The 22,808-nt window shown below is 45.0% G+C and overlaps 1 protein-coding gene across 10 annotated transcripts in view; it reads right to left on the bottom strand.

The window, feature by feature from the left end:
* ppp1r12a (protein phosphatase 1, regulatory subunit 12A) overlaps positions 1-22,808 on the bottom strand; it is an 85,689-nt gene that overhangs the window by 5,027 nt on the left and 57,854 nt on the right. Inside the window, exons 11-26 of one of the 10 annotated variants that reach the window (XM_058417118.1) lie at positions 22,743-22,808; positions 22,113-22,226; positions 19,926-20,060; positions 14,831-14,953; positions 13,956-14,084; positions 13,783-13,873; positions 13,514-13,696; positions 12,967-13,126; positions 12,612-12,727; positions 12,454-12,519; positions 11,990-12,006; positions 11,758-11,866; positions 11,324-11,443; positions 10,180-10,227; positions 10,030-10,066; positions 4,569-4,619 (exon numbers count right to left, since the gene is read on the bottom strand). The exon at positions 22,743-22,808 is cut by the window's right edge and continues 20 nt beyond it. In XM_058417118.1, the coding sequence (XP_058273101.1) occupies positions 4,588-4,619; positions 10,030-10,066; positions 10,180-10,227; positions 11,324-11,443; positions 11,758-11,866; positions 11,990-12,006; positions 12,454-12,519; positions 12,612-12,727; positions 12,967-13,126; positions 13,514-13,696; positions 13,783-13,873; positions 13,956-14,084; positions 14,831-14,953; positions 19,926-20,060; positions 22,113-22,226; positions 22,743-22,808 (1,546 nt within the window). In that variant the 3' untranslated portion in view covers positions 4,569-4,587. Of the gene's footprint in view, positions 1-3,106; positions 3,428-4,568; positions 4,620-10,029; positions 10,067-10,179; positions 10,228-11,323; positions 11,444-11,757; positions 11,867-11,989; positions 12,007-12,453; positions 12,520-12,611; positions 12,728-12,966; positions 13,127-13,513; positions 13,697-13,782; positions 13,874-13,955; positions 14,085-14,830; positions 14,954-19,925; positions 20,061-22,112; positions 22,227-22,742 lie in introns of those variants that run through there. The other 9 variants (XM_058417119.1, XM_058417112.1, XM_058417113.1 and 6 more) reach the window with 9 other exon arrangements.

Genomic DNA, 22,808 nt, shown 5'->3' with positions numbered 1-22,808 from the left:
AGTACACTACAGTACAGTACACTACACTACACTACAGTACAGTACACTACACTACAGTACAGTACACTACAGTACAGTACACTACAGTACAGTACACTACACTACAGTACACTACACTACACTACAGTACAGTACAGTACACTACACTACAGTACACTACACTACAGTACACTACAGTACAGTACACTACACTACAGTACACTACACTACAGTACACTACAGTACAGTACACTACACTACACTACAGTACACTACACTACAGTACACTACACTACACTACAGTACAGTACACTACAGTACAGTACACTACACTACAGTACACTACAGTACAGTACACTACAGTACACTACACTACAGTACACTACAGTACAGTACACTACACTACACTACAGTACACTACACTACAGTACACTACACTACACTACAGTACAGTACAGTACAGTACACTACAGTACACTACAGTACAGTACACTACAGTACAGTACACTACACTACACTACAGTACACTACACTACAGTACACTACACTACAGTACAGTACAGTACACTACACTACAGTACAGTACACTACACTGCACTACACTACACTACACTACAGTACAGTACAGTACAGTACACTACACTACACTACACTACACTACACTACACTACAGTACACTACACTACAGTACACTACACTACAGTACACTACAGTACAGTACACTACACTACAGTACACTACAGTACAGTACAGTACAGTACACTACAGTACAGTACACTACAGTACACTACAGTACACTACACTACAGTACAGTACACTACAGTACACTACACTACAGTACACTACAGTACACTACAGTACACTACACTACAGTACAGTACACTACAGTACAGTACACTACAGTACAGTACACTACAGTACACTACAGTACACTACAGTACAGTACACTACACTACAGTACACTACACTACAGTACACTACAGTACAGTACACTACACTACAGTACACTACACTACAGTACACTACAGTACACTACAGTACACTACAGTACACTACAGTACAGTACACTACAGTACACTACAGTACACTACACTACAGTACAGTACAGTACACTACAGTACAGTACACTACAGTACAGTACACTACACTACAGTACACTACAGTACAGTACAGTACACTACAGTACAGTACAGTACACTACAGTACAGTACAGTACACTACAGTACAGTACACTACAGTACACTACACTACAGTACACTACACTACAGTACACTACACTACAGTACAGTACAGTACACTACACTACAGTACACTACAGTACAGTACACTACAGTACAGTACAGTACACTACAGTACTCTACACTACAGTACTCTACACTACAGTACAGTACACTACAGTACAGTACACTACAGTACAGTACACTACAGTACACTACACTACACTACAGTACACTACACTACACTACAGTACAGTACACTACAGTACACTACACTACAGTACACTACACTACAGTACAGTACACTACAGTACACTACAGTACAGTACACTACAGTACACTACAGTACAGTACACTACAGTACAGTACACTACAGTACACTACAGTACACTACACTACAGTACAGTACACTACAGTACAGTACACTACAGTACACTACAGTACAGTACACTACAGTACACTACACTACAGTACACTACAGTACACTACAGTACACTACACTACACTACACTACAGTACACTACACTACACTACAGTACACTACAGTACACTACACTACAGTACACTACACTACAGTACACTACAGTACACTACAGTACACTACACTACAGTACAGTACACTACAGTACACTACAGTACAGTACACTACAGTACACTACAGTACAGTACACTACAGTACAGTACACTACAGTACAGTACACTACAGTACACTACACTACAGTACAGTACACTACAGTACACTACAGTACAGTACACTACAGTACACTACAGTACAGTACACTACAGTACACTACACTACACTACACTACACTACAGTACACTACAGTACACTACACTACAGTACACTACAGTACACTACAGTACACTACAGTACAGTACACTACAGTACAGTACACTACACTACACTACACTACAGTACACTACAGTACAGTACACTACACTACACTACAGTACACTACAGTACAGTACACTACACTACACTACAGTACACTACAGTACACTACACTACACTACAGTACACTACAGTACACTACACTACACTACAGTACACTACAGTACACTACACTACACTACACTACAGTACACTACAGTACAGTACACTACACTACACTACAGTACACTACAGTACAGTACACTACACTACACTACAGTACACTACAGTACACTACAGTACACTACAGTACACTACACTACAGTACAGTACACTACACTACACTACAGTACACTACAGTACACTACACTACACTACAGTACACTACAGTACACTACACTACAGTACACTACACTACAGTACACTACACTACACCTGCGGCTCAGAGACAACACATCCTGCTATCCTCCAGTTTATCATTCATATCAATTATATTTAATAATATATTAATAAACATGTCATAATAGGATATTTGCATTTATTTAACGTATTTATTTATTAAATACAATTAATTTGTTTAATAATGTTATATACTTGAGTTTAATAAACCGTTAATAGACATGTTACTTTTACTTTTTTCCTTTAAAATATTTAAATTTTTTAAAATTATATTATTTACAAATCATTTTTAATTATGTATTATTTTTATTATATTTTAATGATTGTATTATTATTTTATTATATTATTTTAATTATTATATTTTTTTAGGACATTATGCAAAACTATATATTTAACAATGAAAAAAAAAAAAAAAAAATATATATATATATATATATATATATATATATATAATTTCCATTCAATCCGTTTGTAATCATTTTAATTATTAATTTATTTTTTAATTAGTTTTATTGTACATTTTCAAAATGTACAAAGATCTCATCATATATCAATGTCGTGATGTAACCCCTATGAACACCCCAGTGTATTGTGTATTCATCATATTACTGAATAAAATATAATTTATCTAAATATTTTTACTGAAATTATTGGTAATTATTTGCGCTGTAATGAATGAGGAGAGAGACTTGCGAGAGATTTCTCAGTAATAATCTCACTGTAAAACTCGCTTAAACAAATGCAGGACAATTCTGGAAAAAGGGGAGGAGCAACAGCAGGCAACACCTGCCTGTCTACAGGAGAGGGTGGAGCCAAAATGGGACATGTAAATGGAGTGGGCGGGGCTTATAGATCAGCAGCAGGCAGTTTGCAGAGAACGCGGGCCAAAGCTCTGTTCTCCGCCTGCAATCGCTCATTATACTGCCTCAGAGCCTGAACCTGCTTTATCTCCGGGAGGTTCTACACACACACACACACACACACACACACACACACACACACACACACAAAGAGGAGAAGGGGGGGGTGAGGGGTGGGGGGGGAGTGGAGATGAGTAGAGAAGGAGGAAAGGAAAAAGAGGGACAGACAGGAAAAGGAAAAAGCAGAGGGAAAAAACAGGAAAAGAAAGAGAAATATGAAAGAGAGAGAGAGAGAGAGAGAGATTAGAGCAACAGAAACAAGCGGTAACAACATGAAAGAGGAAAGAATGTGAGATCAAAGAGAGATGTGTAACACTAACACTCATGGGGCTTTGGTTTAAACAAGTGTCATTACACACACACACACCCACACCCCCACACCCCCACACCCCCACACACACACCCCCACACACACACCCCCACACCCACCCCAAACATATTTTCCTTTAATACTTTCTTTGTTCTGATGTTTTGGTAAAAGAAAAATGAAGAACTAAAAGGTGAGAGAAGCGATTTCAGGGGTCCAAGCACTTTTCACACGCACTGAACTTAAGGTTCCGGTCAAACTGTAACAGTGTAGCCACGCCCCCTTTCTGTGACCACACCCCCACAACATGCAGAATTCCTGAACCAAGTTTTATACAAATCTGAGAAAACCCATCATCAGTCATGGGTGTTAACTAAACCCCAGCTCCGCCCCAGTTCGGCTGATTGGCATGTGGCGGCCATGCTGTTTACAAAAACTAACATGGTGTCGATAATTATTTGACCTTCTGAGGTTAGTGGTCAGTTTCCCATAGTATGCAAATGAGTTGAATGTTGAGTGGACAGCAGTGCTTGGATCCCTAACGATCTGACCACCTGTTCTCTCTCTCCTCTCAGGTTTTTATTCTTCTTTCCTTTCTTTCTCCCTTCATTTTATCTGTCCATTGTCCATATTAAATACACAACTCACACTGTAGTGACCGTCATCATCATAAAATCAGGCTTGGGTTATAATTGTATGGAAACACACACACACACACACGCACACACGCACACCCCCCCCCAAAATAAATAAAACTAACCAGTTTTACATAAGGACACTAAAGTGTTTTAAAGTTGTTTCAGGTTATACCAGTCAGTGTGTGCAAGACACACAGTGTGTGTGTGTGTGTGTGTGTGTGTGTGTGTGTGTGTACCTTAAGTTCCTCCTCCATCTCAGAGATCTTTCTTTCTAGAGCTCGTCGTTCCTGTGGGAACGAAATGTTTTTGTAAGTGGAATAAACAACCTGCATGTTAATACACACACACACCTTCATGAAAGTACACTCGCGCACACACACACACATTCATGAAAGTACACTCGCACACACACACACACCTTCATGAAAGTACACTCGCGCACACACACACACACACACACCTTCATGAAAGTACACTCGCGCGCGCGCACACACACATTCATGAAAGTACACTCGCACACACACACACATTCATGAAAGTACACTCGCACACATTCATGAAAGTACACTCGTGCACACACCTTCATGAAAGTACACTCGCGCACACACACACACACACCTTCATGAAAGTACACTCGCACACACACACACATTCATGAAAGTACACTCGCACACACACACACATTCATGAAAGTACACTCGCGCACACACACACACACACCTTCATGAAAGTACACTCGCACACACACACCTTCATGAAAGTACACTCGTGCACACACACCTTCATGAAAGTACACTCGCACACACACACACACCTTCATGAAAGTACACTCATGCACACACACACACCATGAAAGTACACTCGTGCACACACACACACACCTTCATGAAAGTACACTCGCGCACACACACACACCTTCATGAAAGTACACTCGCACACACACACACACCTTCATGAAAGTACACTCGCACACACACACACACACACCTTCATGAAAGTACACTCGCACACACACCTTCATGAAAGTACACTCGCACACACACCTTCATGAAAGTACACTCGCACACACACCTTCATGAAAGTACACTCGCGCACACACACACACACCTTCATGAAAGTACACTCGCACACACACACACCTTCATGAAAGTACACTCGCACACACACACACACCTTCATGAAAGTACACTCGCGCACACACACACACCTTCATGAAAGTACACTCGCACACACACACACCTTCATGAAAGTACACTCGCACACACACCTTCATGAAAGTACACTCGCACACACACCTTCATGAAAGTACACTCGCACACACACCTTCATGAAAGTACACTCGCACACACCTTCATGAAAGTACACTCGCACACACACCATGAAAGTACACTCGCACACACACCTTCATGAAAGTACACTCGCACACACACCTTCATGAAAGTACACTCGTGCACACACACACACACCTTCATGAAAGTACACTCGCACACACACACCTTCATGAAAGTACACTCGCACACACACCTTCATGAAAGTACACTCGCACACACACCTTCATGAAAGTACACTCGCACACACACCTTCATGAAAGTACACTCGCGCACACACACCTTCATGAAAGTACACTCGCGCACACACACCTTCATGAAAGTACACTCATGCACACACACACCTTCATGAAAGTACACTCGCACACACACCTTCATGAAAGTACACTCATGCACACACACACCTTCATGAAAGTACACTCGCACACACACCTTCATGAAAGTACACTCGCACACACACCTTCATGAAAGTACACTCGCACACACACCTTCATGAAAGTACACTCGCGCACACACACCTTCATGAAAGTACACTCGCGCACACACACCTTCATGAAAGTACACTCGCGCACACACACCTTCATGAAAGTACACTCATGCGCACACACACCTTCATGAAAGTACACTCGCACACACACACCTTCATGAAAGTACACTCGCACACACACACCTTCATGAAAGTACACTCGCACACACACACGCACACCTTCATGAAAGTACACTCGCACACACACCTTCATGAAAGTACACTCGCACACACACACGCACACCTTCATGAAAGTACACTCGCACACACACACACCTTCATGAAAGTACACTCGCGCGCACACACACCTTCATGAAAGTACACTCGCGCGCGCGCACACATTCATGAAAGTACACTCGCGCACACACACACATTCATGAAAGTACACTCGCGCACACACCTTCATGAAAGTACACTCGCGCGCACACCTTCATGAAAGTACACTCGCGCACACACCTTCATGAAAGTACACTCGCGCACACCTTCATGAAAGTACACTCGCGCGCACACACATTCATGAAAGTACACTCGCGCGCACACACACATTCATGAAAGTACACTCGCGCGCACACACATTCATGAAAGTACACTCGCGCGCACACACACTCATGAAAGTACACTCGCGCACACACACATTCATGAAAGTACACTCGCACACACACCTTCATGAAAGTACACTCGCTCGCACACACACACACCTTCATGAAAGTACACTCGCTCGCGCACACACACATTCATGAAAGTACACTCGCGCGCGCACACACACCATGAAAGTACACTCGCACACACACACCATGAAAGTACACTCGCTCGCACACACACCTTCATGAAAGTACACTCGCGCGCACACACACCTTCATGAAAGTACACTCGCACGCACACACACCTTCATGAAAGTACACTCGCGCGCACACACACCTTCATGAAAGTACACTCGCACACACACACCTTCATGAAAGTACACTCGCGCGCGCACACATTCATGAAAGTACACTCGCGCGCACACACACATTCATGAAAGTACACTCGCACACACACCTTCATGAAAGTACACTCGCGCGCACACATTCATGAAAGTACACTCGCGCACACACACATTCATGAAAGTACACTCGCTCGCACACACACATTCATGAAAGTACACTCGCGCGCACACACACCTTCATGAAAGTACACTCGCGCACACACACACCTTCATGAAAGTACACTCGCACACACACCTTCATGAAAGTACACTCGCACACACACCTTCATGAAAGTACACTCGCACACACACCTTCATGAAAGTACACTCGCGCACACACACCTTCATGAAAGTACATTCGCATACACACACCATGAAAGTACACTCGCACACATTCATGAAAGTACACTCGCACACATTCATGAAAGTACACTCGCACACCTTCATGAAAGTACACTCACACACACACCTTCATGAAAGTACACTTGCACACACACACCTTCATGAAAGTACACTCGCGCACACACACACCTTCATGAAAGTACACTCGCGCACACACACACCTTCATGAAAGTACATTCGCATACACACACACCATGAAAGTACACTCGCACACATTCATGAAAGTACACTCGCACACATTCATGAAAGTACACTCGCACACATTCATGAAAGTACACTCGCACACATTCATGAAAGTACACTCGCACACCTTCATGAAAGTACACTCGCGCACACACAAACCTTCATGAAAGTACATTCGCATACACACACCATGAAAGTACACTCGCACACACAAACACCTTCATGAAAGTACACTCATGCACACACACACACCTTCATGAAAGTACACTCATGCACACACACACACCTTCATGAAAGTACACTCGCGCACACACACACCTTCATGAAAGTACACTCATGCACACACACACACCTTCATGAAAGTACACTCATGCACACACACACACCTTCATGAAAGTACACTCATGCACACACACACACCTTCATGAAAGTACACTCGCGCACACAAACACCTTCATGAAAGTACACTCGTGCACACACACACACACCTTCATGAAAGTACACTAATGCACACACACACACACCTTCATGAAAGTACACTAATGCACACACACACACACCTTCATGAAAGTACACTCGTGCACACACACACACACCTTCATGAAAGTACATTCGCATACACACACCATGAAAGTACACTCGCACACACAAACACCTTCATGAAAGTACACTCATGCACACACACACACCTTCATGAAAGTACACTCGCACACACACAAACACCTTCATGAAAGTACACTCGCACACACACACACACCTTCATGAAAGTACACTCGCACACACACACACACCTTCATGAAAGTACACTCGTGCACACACACACACACCTTCATGAAAGTACACTCGCACACACACACACACCTTCATGAAAGTACACTCGCACACACACACACACCTTCATGAAAGTACACTCGTGCACACACACACACACCTTCATGAAAGTACACTCGCACACACAAACACCATGAAAGTACACTCGCACACACACAAACACCTTCATGAAAGTACACTCGCACACACACACACACCTTCATGAAAGTACACTCGCACACACACAAACACATTCATGAAAGTACACTCGCACACACACAAACACCATGAAAGTACACTCGTGCACACACAAACACCTTCATGAAAGTACACTCGCACACACACAAACACCTTCATGAAAGTACACTCGCACACACACACACACCTTCATGAAAGTACACTCGTGCACACACACACACACACCTTCATGAAAGTACACTCGCACACACACACACCTTCATGAAAGTACATTCGCATACACACACACCATGAAAGTACACTCGCACACATTCATGAAAGTACACTCGCACACCTTCATGAAAGTACACTCACACACACCTTCATGAAAGTACACTTGCACACACACACCTTCATGAAAGTACACTCGCGCACACACACACCTTCATGAAAGTACATTCGCATACACACACCATGAAAGTACACTCGCACACACACACACCTTCATGAAAGTACATTCGCATACACACACCATGAAAGTACACTCGCACACACACCTTCATGAAAGTACACTCGTGCACACACACACACACACCTTCATGAAAGTACACTCGCACACACACAAACACCATGAAAGTACACTCGCACACACACAAACACCATGAAAGTACACTCGCACACACACAAACACCATGAAAGTACACTCGCACACACACAAACACCTTCATGAAAGTACACTCGCACACACACAAACACCTTCATGAAAGTACACTCGTGCACACACACACAAACACCTTCATGAAAGTACACTCGCACACACCTTCATGTAAGTACACTCACACACACACTCATATGCACTGTCAAGAAAGTACACTCGCACACACTCAAACTCACACGTAAGTACACACATGCACACAAATACTCTCACACAAACCAACACACACACAGAACTGTACACAAATATGTACAAGTACACTCACACACACACTCACACAGGTAGGAACAGATGCACACGTGGGGAAAAACACACAGAGGTGAATGTGAAAAGCACAACACAAGCTTCTGTGTGAAAAATCAAAGCCCCACACACACACACACACACACACAATAAATAAACGGCAAAACACAGTGAAAATTTACAACACACACACACGTCTAAAGGTGACTCAAACACAAAACCACACGTGTAAGGCAGGGCTTTGGTGATTGGCTGATAGAGCTGACCCCGCCCCCTTTCTCGGCAGTGTCAGGCGTGTGGAACGGCCAGTAGCAGAGCTAACGATAAAGTTAATTTATTTGGACGTTACCAAAAGCACCGAGCCGGTACTGAGACCTGGGAGCAACCTTCAGACATAAACCAGTGGAAGGAGTTATGGGTCTCACACACACACACACACACACACACACACACACGTATTTTTGTGTTAAACAGAATAATGTGTGTGTAAAGTGTTTACCCTTTTCTCCATCTCCAGCTGTGATCTATCAGCAAAGCGCTCCTGTCTCTGTAAACACACACACACGCAGACAGACACACGCAGACAGACACACACGCAGACAGACACACACGCAGACAGACACACACGCAGACAGACACACACGCAGACAGACACACACGCAGACAGACACACACACAGACAGACACACAGACAGACACACACCATAAACTCATCAGTAATGTGGATTTAGACTGAAAGTGAGTTAAAAAGAAAGTGTGTGTTTATGAATGTAGCGCAGAGCAAAGCAAATAAAATAAAATAAATGTTATCTATTTATTTACTTTTAAAAGATCAGATAAACCCCTCCCACCTGTAACCCCCTCCCACCTGTAACCCCCTCCTCACCTGTAACCCCCTCCTCACCCGTAACCCCCCGCCCACCTGTAACCCGCCCCACCTGTAACCCCCTCCCACCTGTAAACCCCTCCCACCTGTAAACCCCTCTCACCTGTAAACCCCTCTCACCTGTAAACCCCTCCCACCTGTAAACCCCTCCCACCTGTAAACCTCTCCCACCTGTAACCCCCTCCCCTCTAAACCCCTCTTCATCTGAACCCCTCCCACCTGTAAACCCCTCCCTCCTGTAAACCCCTCCCACCTGTAAACCTCTCCCACCTGTAACCCCCTCCCCTGTAAACCCCTCTTCACCTGTAAACCCCTCCCACCTGTAAACCTCTCCCACCTGTAACCCCCTCCCCTGTAAACCCCTCTTCACCTGTAAACCCCTCCCACCTGTAAACCCCTCCCACCTGTAAACCTCTCCCACCTGTAACCCCCTCCCCTGTAAACCCCTCTTCACCTGTAAACCCCTCCCACCTGTAAACCCCTCCCACCTGTAACCCCCTCCCACCTGTAACCCCCTCCCCTGTAAACCCCTCTTCATCTGAACCCCTCTCACCTGTAAACCCCTCCCACCTGTAAACCCCTCCCACCTGTAAACCCCTCCCACCTGAAACCCCCTCTCACTTGAGAACCAGTCTCACCTGTAACCCCCTATTCACCTGAGAACCCCCTGCACCTGTAAACCCCTCCCACCTGTAAACCCCTCCCACTTGAAATCCCCTCCAACCTGTAAACCCGTCCCACCTGAAACCCCTCTCACCTGTAAACCCCTCACCTGTGTGGCCCTCTCCAGCTGCCGCTTCAGATCATCCAGCTCCAGATGTGTGTCGCGTAACTGAGATTTCAGCTTCTCATTTTCAGCTTGGATCTGTTCATAAAGCTACACACACACACACACACACACAGAAACACATCCTTTCCTGAGAAGCTGAGTTTAGTGTTGCTGGCTGGTATATGCTATGCTATCTCCTGGTGTGTGTGTGTGTGTGTGTGTGTGTGTGTGTTTGATTGAGGATTTCCTACCTCCACACCCTTCCGGCCCATTTACGTCTCCATAATTTGCACTAGAATTCCTTTTCTCTGATTTCTTTGCTGAATACACACACACTTCCTGTTCTACTCTTTCCTGTATACTTTACGAAGCCACACCCACTTCTTGGGGGAGAGAAAAATAAATAAATAAATGGACGGTACCTTCTTGTAGTCAGTGCTGTCGTCCCGGTCGAGGCGCGAGTACGGCCGGCGGCTCTCTCTGTGCTCGTAACGGTCAGTGAAGGACGAACCGGAGGACAAGCCGTCGTTTCTGAGGAGACAAGATACGTGGGAATATCATCGTTTTTATCCAGTTCAGAAAAAATAAATATTCTTCCCAAGATAACAAGAAATAATCAGGTAGAAGCGGTCACTGGTGTGTGTGGTCACATACCTCGAGAGTCTTTCACTCTGTGGAACAAAGAACAGAGATCATCAATAATTAATATAATCCAGGTGTAGAAAGAATCCCTGACCCTGCCTTCACACATTAACTACAGACAAGATAACAGATGATGGGAGGAATCTCCCAGACTTTATTAACTGAATCAGCTAGCTCTAGTCTTTAGACCTCAATCAGCTAGCTCTAGTCTTTAGACCCATGACTTTCATTTAGACTCAGTATTTGATGCTCTAACTCTTGGTTAATCCTGTATTTAAGGTTGTGATACATGGACAGTCCCAGTATTTAAACCTCTGACTCATCAGTCCAGTCTATAGAGCACTAACTCTTGGTATCAGGTTTTAGAGCACTGACTCTTGGTTAGACCCAGTATTAAGACCTTGGTTAGTTCTAGTCTTTAGACCCCTGACTGTAGATTAGTCCTGGTCTCAGTGTGAATGCTACATGATGAGTACCTGAGGTTCTGCTTTAGTGCTCCCTTCCTCAGAGTCCGAGTGCTGTTCTGGATCATTCTCATCGCTCTGAAACACACCATACAGCTTTAGTGCTTTTATACTTTAACAAAACATGGAGGTGTGTGTGTGTGTGTGTGTGTGTGTGTAGGTATCTGTACATCTTGGGTCCAGAATGGGACTCCTGTAGAGCGTCGTTTCTCTCGAGGACGTCTGCGATCACGTATAGAGCGAGGCTGAGTTTTATCCTCTCCCTCCTTTTCCTCTTCTTTCTTATCTATGACACACACACACACCATATAACACTGATCATACCCGAGCCACATGACGTGGCAAACACTTTCAGAGAAACAGGTTCTGATGCCAAAATAAATGCAGTGTGTGTTGTGGATGCGAGTGACCTGCTGGAGGATGAAGAGACAGATTAATATACTGTAGGTTCTCTCACTCAGTGGAGATTAGATTTTATACACTCGGCTCTGGTCTCGTGTTTAAGCCGTGTTTTTAGCGTGTTACCTTTCTCAGTGTCGCGGACAGAGCTCCTGTAGCTGGGCGTGATCCCGGTCAGACTGTCAGGGCGGTTCAGCGAGGAAGAGGAAGTGTAGAGTGATGAAGTTATGGAGGACGAGGGCACAGTAGTGGAAGAGGACGAGCTCAAGGAAGGGGTGCGGTAACGCTACACACACACACACACAGAGTTAGACGTCTGTCCTATTCCTGCAAATGAGCTACATATTTATTTATGCAATTATTTATTATTTATAAATGATTATATACATGATTATTACTTTATGAATTATTTATTATTTTATTTAGAATAATCTGTGTAAAATGTGACCACATGTGTTGAGTGTACATGTTATTTACAGAAAAAACCTGGAAATCTCCAGAAAACACAGTTCTGATGTAATAAACTGGATCATAAAATTTAACAGCCAATCAGATTCCAGTATGCAAATGAAGCAGGTGACTTTATGGTTTGGGACACATTTCCTATTTGCATATTCGTTGAACATGCATTTCTTAAAAGTATTTCCAGTACTTAAAAGTAGCTCCTCCTCACCTCCTCGAAGCGATAGCGCGATCGATAGTCGTCCTCCTTCGGCTCCGCCTCCTTCTTCTCCTCTTGCTTCTCCTTGTCCTGCTTCTCCTTCTCTTCCCTTTCCTTCTCCTCCTCTCGGGACCGTGTCGGACGGTTGCGTCCGATGGTCTTCTCCGCCTCCTGGAGGTCAGTTAAGGTCACACCCTGAAAAAGAGCACAGATGTGGAGTAAATATAAGCAAATCTATCATAAGTACATCTATAAACAGAGGTGTTGAGACAGAGGAGTACCTGTGTGGACCTTCTGGACTGCCTGGCCTGTCGAGATCGAGCTTTCCTCTGGGACTCGGACTCCTCATCACGCACAGGAGTGAGGTATGATCTATAAACACAGACATTAGGTTCACTTCAAATTTTAATTTCCCTCCTAAGGAGAGCAGAAGTGTGTGTGTTTATGAGCGTACCTGCGTCTCTCTCTGCCGTCTCCTGCAGTAGTGTGTGTGGTGGTGGTAGTTGTGGTGGCTGCAGTGTTGATGGTGGGGATTACAGTCGCCGATTCCTTCTCTTTCTCAGCACCATCCTCGGACCAATACCTGTGGATCATGTACAACTCTTTAACCAGGTAGATGAGAAACATACACAAAATTTTCCTACTTTTCTGTAGAAAATAAATCTCAATATTCTTTCTTCAAAAAGAAATCTTAGAAGAACATTCTGGAAGGTGGATCATGCTGAGTGTGAATGATTTCATGGCCAATACAAACTAAAGGTCTAACGCAAGCAAAAGTCGTGGCACGGCTGATTTAGTATTAGACACGCCCACATAACGGCGTTAAAGTGAACCATGTTCATGACATAACGACGACTGGACAATGAAAGAGCGCTTCCTCCAGTAATGCAGCTCGCCTACTGCAGCACATCCACTACCACGGAGACATACAACCACTCCTTTAACAGGGTGCCATTACTTTTGTCCTCACTGAAAGTTTTATATACTTTAAAATCACTATATTCCAAATTAATCATTATAAAGCAAACTTAAAACATTAAAATAGGTAACAATCTTAAAACAGCATAGATCCATGTATATTATTATTATTATGTGTGTTCTTGGTGTATTTAATCATCTAATCTGTATTTTGTTTTCCAGCCTGTCAAAATGGATTAAGAATGAGTTGGAGAGGAACAGCATGCCAGCTAAAACACAGAATAATACACACCAGTGATGACTCTCTCTGACAAACAGTTTCAAACACAAAAATACAGAAAACCTAAACACTCTAAAGATACTCTAAAGATGAAAATTACATAACACTAATAAGTGTGTGTGTGTGTATACCTGGACACACTGCGGTGACTTGTAGGTGAGGTAATCGTGGTAGTGGAGGTGGAGCTTGTCGTCGTGGTAACAGTAGAGGAAGTGGAGCTCACAGGGTCGTCTTGCCTCCTTCCAAACGATCCACTAAACACACACAGACGATTAACACAATCCATACACATGTATACCCCCCGTTAGGACGTTAAAAAAACACTCCTGTGGCTGTAAATGAAACGCATGAATGATGTTTAACAGACATCACATAAATAATGCAACACACAGCAAACACAAACATCTTCTCCAAACACAAAAACACAGCAGGAGCCATATGATGCAGTGAGAGTGTGTGTTTGTGTGTAACAGTGTGTATTTCCATCCATTTGTCATTGGCTGTCATGGCTATCCTTCCCACCAGTCCTCACTATCCTTCCTATATCCCACCAGTCCTCACTATCCTTCCTATATCCCACCAGTCCTCACTATCCTCCCTATATCCCACCAGTCCTCACTATCCTCCCTATATCCCACCAGTCCTCACTATCCTCCCTATATCCCACCAGTCCTCACTATCCTCCCTATATCCCACCAGTCCTCACTATCCTCCCTATATCCCACCAGTCCTCACTATCCTCCCTATATCCCACCAGTCCTCACTATCCTCCCTATATCCCACCAGTCCTCACTATCCTCCCTATATCCCACCAGTCCTCACTATCCTTCCTATATCCCACCAGTCCTCACTATCCTCCCTATATCCCACCAGTCCCCACTATCCTTCCTATATCCCACCAGTCCCCACTATCCTTCCTATATCCCACCAGTCCTCACTATCCTTCAGATATCCCACCAGTCCTCACTATCCTTCAGATATCCCACCAGTCCTCACTATCCTTCAGATATCCCACCAGTCCCCACTATCCTCCCTATATCCCACCAGTCCTCACTATCCTTCAGATATCCCACCAGTCCCAACTACACTTCCAATTTCACACCAGTCCCCACTATCCTCCCTATATCCCACCAGTCCCCACTATCCCACCAGTCCTCACTATCCTTCCTATATCTCACCAGTCCCCACTATCCTTCCTATATCCCACCAGTCCCCACTATCCTTCCTATATCCCACCAGTCCCCACTATCCTCCCTATATCCCACCAGTCCCCACTATCCTCCCTATATCCCACCAGTCCTCACTATCCTCCAGATATCCCACCAGTCCCCACTATCCTTCCTATATCCCACCAGTCCCCACTATCCTTCCTATATCCCACCAGTCCCCACTATCCTTCAGATATCCCACCAGTCCCCACTATCCTCCCTATATCCCACCAGTCCCCACTATCCTTCAGATATCCCACCAGTCCCAACTACACTTCCAATTTCACACCAGTCCCCACTATCCTTCCTATATCTCACCAGTCCCCACTATCCTTCCTATATCCCACCAGTCCCCACTATCCTCCCTATATCCCACCAGTCCCCACTATCCTCCCTATATCCCACCAGTCCCCACTATCCTCCAGATATCCCACCAGTCCCCACTATCCTTCCTATATCCCACCAGTCCCCACTATCCTTCCTATATCCCACCAGTCCTCACTATCCTTCCTATATCCCACCAGTCCCCACTATCCTTCAGATATCCCACCAGTCCCCACCATCCTCCCTATATCCCACCAGTCCCCACTATCCTTCAGATATCCCACCAGTCCCAACTACACTTCCAATTTCACACCAGTCCCCACTATCCTTCCTATATCCCACCAGTCCCCACTATCCTTCCTATATCCCACCAGTCCCCACTATCCTTCCTATATCCCACCAGTCCTCACTATCCTCCCTATATCCCACCAGTCCTCACTATCCTCCCTATATCCCACCAGTCCTCACTATCCTTCAGATATCCCACCAGTCCCAACTACACTTCCAATTTCACACCAGTCCCCACCATCCTCCCTATATCCCACCAGTCCCCACTATCCTTCCTATATCCCACCAGTCCCCACTATCCTTCCTATATCCCACCAGTCCTCACTATCCTTCCTATATCCCACCAGTCCCCACTATCCTCCCTATATCCCACCAGTCCTCACTATCCTCCAGATATCCCACCAGTCCCCACTATCCTTCCTATATCCCACCAGTCCCCACTATCCTTCCTATATCCCACCAGTCCCCACTATCCTTCCTATATCCCACCAGTCCTCACTATCCTTCCTATATCCCACCAGTCCCCACTATCCTTCAGATATCCCACCAGTCCCCACTATCCTCCCTATATCCCACCAGTCCCCACTATCCTTCAGATATCCCACCAGTCCCAACTACACTTCCAATTTCACACCAGTCCCCACTATCCTCCCTATATCCCACCAGTCCCCACTATCCTTCCTATATCTCACCAGTCCCCACTATCCTTCCTATATCCCACCAGTCCCCACTATCCTTCCTATATCCCACCAGTCCCCACTATCCTCCCTATATCCCACCAGTCCCCACTATCCTCCAGATATCCCACCAGTCCCCACTATCCTTCCTATATCCCACCAGTCCCCACTATCCTTCCTATATCCCACCAGTCCCCACTATCCTTCCTATATCCCACCAGTCCTCACTATCCTTCCTATATCCCACCAGTCCCCACTATCCTTCAGATATCCCACCAGTCCCCACTATCCTCCCTATATCCCACCAGTCCCCACTATCCTTCAGATATCCCACCAGTCCCAACTACACTTCCAATTTCACACCAGTCCCCACTATCCTTCCTATATCCCACCAGTCCTCACTATCCTCCCTATATCCCACCAGTCCCCACTATCCTTCCTATATCCCACCAGTCCCCACTATCCTTCAGATTTCACACCAGTCCCCACTATCCTCCCTATATCCCACCAGTCCCCACTATCCCACCAGTCCTCACTATCCTTCCTATATCCCACCAGTCCCCACTATCCTTCCTATATCCCACCAGTCCCCACTATCCTCCCTATATCCCACCAGTCCCCACTATCCTTCCTATATCCCACCAGTCCTCACTATCCTTCCTATATCCCACCAGTCCCCACTATCCTTCCTATATCCCACCAGTCCCCACTATCCTCCCTATATCCCACCAGTCCCCACTATCCTTCCTATATCCCACCAGTCCTCACTATCCTTCCAATATCCCACCAGTCCCCACTATCCTCCCTATATCCCACCAGTCCTCACTATCCTTCCTATATCCCACCAGTCCCCACTATCCTTCCTATATCCCACCAGTCCCCACTACCCTTCCAATATCCCACCAGTCCCCACTATCCTCCCTATATCCCACCAGTCCCCACTATCCTCCCTATATCCCACCAGTCCCCACTATCCTTCAGATATCCCACCAGTCCTCACTATCCTCCCTATATCCCACCAGTCCCCACCTTCCTCCCTATATCCCACCAGTCCTCACTATCCTCCCTATATACCACCAGTCCTCACTATCCTCCCTATATCCCACCAGTCCCCACTATCCTTCCTATATCCCACCAGTCCCCACTATCCTTCAGATATCCCACCAGTCCCCACTATCCTCCCTATATCCCACCAGTCCCCACTATCCTTCAGATATCCCACCAGTCCCAACTACACTTCCAATTTCACACCAGTCCCCACTATCCTTCCTATATCCCACCAGTCCTCACTATCCTCCCTATATCCCACCAGTCCCCACTATCCTTCCTATATCCCACCAGTCCCCACTATCCTTCAGATTTCACACCAGTCCCCACTATCCTCCCTATATCCCACCAGTCCCCACTATCCCACCAGTCCTCACTATCCTTCCTATATCCCACCAGTCCCCACTATCCTTCCTATATCCCACCAGTCCCCACTATCCTCCCTATATCCCACCAGTCCCCACTATCCTTCCTATATCCCACCAGTCCCCACTATCCTTCCAATATCCCACCAGTCCCCACTATCCTCCCTATATCCCACCAGTCCTCACTATCCTTCCTATATCCCACCAGTCCCCACTATCCTTCCTATATCCCACCAGTCCCCACTACCCTTCCAATATCCCACCAGTCCCCACTATCCTCCCTATATCCCACCAGTCCCCACTATCCTCCCTATATCCCACCAGTCCCCACTATCCTTCAGATATCCCACCAGTCCTCACTATCCTCCCTATATCCCACCAGTCCCCACCTTCCTCCCTATATCCCACCAGTCCTCACTATCCTCCCTATATACCACCAGTCCTCACTATCCTCCCTATATCCCACCAGTCCCCACTATCCTTCAGATATCCCACCAGTCCCAACTACACTTCCAATTTCACACCAGTCCCCACTATCCTCCCTATATCCCACCAGTCCCCACTATCCTCCCTATATCCCACCAGTCCCCACTATCCTTCCTATATCCCACCAGTCCTCACTACACTTCCTATATCCCACCAGTCCTCACTATCCTCCCTATATCCCACCAGTCCCCACTATCCCTCAGATATCCCACCAGTCCCAACTACACTTCCAATTTCACACCAGTCCCCACTATCCTTCCTACATCCTAGTAGTACCCACTGTCCTCCTATATCCCTCTAGGTTATGCAGCCCATCCAATATTCCTCTAGGTCCTATTGTCCTTCTGAATTTCCACTAGATTTTCTTTTTACCAATTCTTTTTCTAGTTCCTGCTGTCCTTCCAGTATTCCTTTAATCGCAACTGCCCTTTCAGGATCCCCTCGGTTCCCACTGCCCTATAAGTATCCTGGCATCCAAGTAGTATCCCACTAGTTCCTGCAGTCCTTGCAGTATCCTGTGTTACTGGGATTAACATTAAACCCTCTACAAACCCCTTTACTGTGATTGACCCAAATAACTGCAGGGGTTTTGGGTAAGAACATGTGCCTCCATTTAGACTACAGCAAAGGGTGCAGTAATGGTGCATAGAGGATATACTGAACATCTTCTAAAAGCCTGGAAATACATTCTTTTGTCCACAGACCATTGATGGCTTTCTTTTGGCAAATTTATTGACAGATTTAGTGAAGCATTTGCATGGAAACACACTTACAGTAATAAAGATAGAGAGAAAGGTGTATATGAGGGTGTGTGTGTGAGTGTGTGTGTACCTGCGGTGTATGCTGTACTGGTAGTAGGACGATGAGGCTTTAGTGCTGTTAGGATCCAGACTGGAAGCCGAAGATGATTTTGCAGGAAGATCGCGAGAGCTGCTGCTTCGGCCGAGTGTTAAAGTGTGTGACGTGCTGTAGAGTGCGTGACTGTTAGCAAGACGTGAAGACACACATATACACACACACATACACACCTACAGATGTGTCCTATCATTCTGAGTGTGGGGCTAAGCAGTGATTATTATATCAAGAGGGTGTTTGATAACTGAGAAAACAGCTCCCCTTCTTGGTAGTGCAAGTATTGGCACAAACGTGATCCTTGGGTTCTTCTAATCGCTAAGGATCAAGAGCTCCATGCCAGGTCACACACTACATACCTGAAGAGCATGTACAAATAGCAGACCAGGTTATGTTCTCTTACTTGACCAGGAGACATTACACAAGAAAATCAGAGAACACTATGCTCACAGGATTTCACAATCAATCTGGTATCTCCTAGTTCCCACTGCCCTTCTGGGATATCCCTCATAGCTCTAACTACCCGCACAGTATCCACTTATTTCCACTCTTCCCACAGTACATACACAGGGTAAGCTGCCCTTCCAGTATCCTTCAAGATCCCAGTATCCTTCTAGTACCCCCCCCCAAACAAGTTCCTGCTATCCTCCTTCGTCCTTTCAAGATTCCCTCATGTACCCACTGTCCTACCAGTGTTCTGTTAATTCATTCTGTCTTTTCAGTATTCCCACTAGTTCCTTCTCTCCATCCAGTATTGCCTCTAGTTCCTTCTCTCCTTCCAGTATTCCCCTAGTTCCTTCCTTGTAGCATTCCTTCTATTTCCTTCTCTCCTTCCAGCATTCCCCTGGTTCCTTCTCTCCATCCAGTATTCCATCAAGTTTCCATTGTCTTCCAGTATTCCCCTAGTACCTTCCGTACTTCCAGGATTGACTTTAGATCCCACCTTCATTTTATTATCCACCTAGTTCTGTCCATCCTTCTTGTATACTGTCCTTCCAGTTTTTCCTCAAGTTCCCCCTGCCCTGCTAGTATCCAGCTAGTTTGTATAGTCCTTAAATAATCCCTTTAGTTCTGGTAGTCATTGGATTATCCCCCTGTTTCTTCAGTCCTTCCGGTACAGCCCTAGTTTCCTCTAAACCTCTGTCCTTCCAGTATCCTTCTCTTGTCTTTTTTGTCTTCTCAGTACACCCTCTGTTCTGTCTGTATTCCCACTGCCCCCCCCAAACACACACTTTCTAAAAATACCACCTGAATCCAGGTGTGGAAGTGCAGCTGATGAAGGACAGGTAGACATCTTCATCAATTCATGCACAGAGTCAGACATTAAAAACATAAGCACATGCACAGCACTGTTAAAATATTACAAAATGACTGCATAAGCAGTGAGCAGTGGAACAAAGGCTAGCTTTAGAATGCTATTAACTGTTTACAGAATAGCATTTAATGTTAGTGTAGCCTAGGATGGTTTGATGTAGGGCTATTAGTTATGAACGATCTTATCATTAAAGAGAATTATGAATGTTTCATATTCTAATGATTCAACAGATTAAATGGTTTTGTTAGGGGAAAAAAAGGATGGAAAAGTTTCCAAATGAAGAGAAATCCACCTCCATCTCCAGACTAATGTGTCCAGTGGCTATTTCAGACATGGTCCGATTAACACGACTGAGGGTCTGCAGTCAAGATGGTTCTAGATGATTTTAGACAGAGACTAGACTAAAAGCTCTGGTTCTATAGAACACATTTGCTTCCTATTCTAGATAAAAGGCCAGGGTCAACTCATTTCTACACAGAAGTGGAGCTGAGCTTGGTTCTAGATAAAAGGAGGACATAAGCTTGTTTCTACATGAAGGAGGGCCTGAGCTTGGTTCGAGATAAAAGGAGGACCTGAGCTCAGATCTAGATAAAGGCGGCGCTAAGCTTGGTTCTAGATAACGATAGAGCCAAGTTTGGTTCTAGATAAAGGCCAGTCTGCACTCGGTTTTAAATAAAGGCCTGGCTGAGCTCAGATCTAGATGAACGCAGGCCTGAACTGGGTTCTAGATAAAGGCAGAGCTGAGCTCGGTTCTAGATAAAGGACAGGCTGCACTTGGGTTTAAACAAAAGCTGGGCTTAGCTGGTTCTAGATAAATGTCGGGTTGAAGTCGGTTCTAGATAAAGGCTAACCTGCGTTGGTAGCTGGATGTTCGGTTCAAGGAGGTTGTGTCGTTGTTCTTCAGATCTTCCTCCCAGCGTCTCCGTGTGTAAGAACCACTGCGCACCAGACTAGCCGCTGAGTCCCTGAGAACCAGAGACTACAGTAGGACCATGGCATGTACACACACACACAGAGGTACAGTGCTCTGGTGTGTGTGTGTGTGGCTTGCTTAAAAACGTGGAGTTTGATCATGTGGAACTTGCTGCACTTTGTAAAGCATATATAATCTATAATGATATAATAATCTGTTTACTTAGTAAAATGATAATAAAACCAAAAACAGATAAATATTAAATATTCTAGACAAAATAAATTATTTATAGGTAAAGTCTCATCCTGTTATTTACTTTGGTAAAGTGTTGATAACATTTAGAATACAATTATTTATTTCTGTATTTTTTATTGATATTACATAACATTTAGGTTTTATAATATAAAAAGATCTTCTGAACCACTCCTGCTATAAGCTGCTATGAAAGCAGAACACACTGCATGCTGAGCTACATTAACATCTCACACTGCAGCACTCAGCAGTGAACAGCAGGGGGTGTGCTCAGCAACACACACACACACACACACACACACACACACACACACACCTGTTTTCTTTCTCGTCGATGTCTGATGCACTCGGGTGTCTTCTCGGGAAAGTGGGAGCCACGTAC

The sequence above is a fragment of the Hemibagrus wyckioides genome, linkage group LG19 (assembly GCF_019097595.1).
Source record: "Hemibagrus wyckioides isolate EC202008001 linkage group LG19, SWU_Hwy_1.0, whole genome shotgun sequence".
NCBI lineage: Eukaryota > Metazoa > Chordata > Actinopteri > Siluriformes > Bagridae > Hemibagrus > Hemibagrus wyckioides.
The sequence above is the reverse complement of the archived record's forward strand: the minus strand, read 5'-3'. Positions and strand labels throughout refer to the sequence as shown.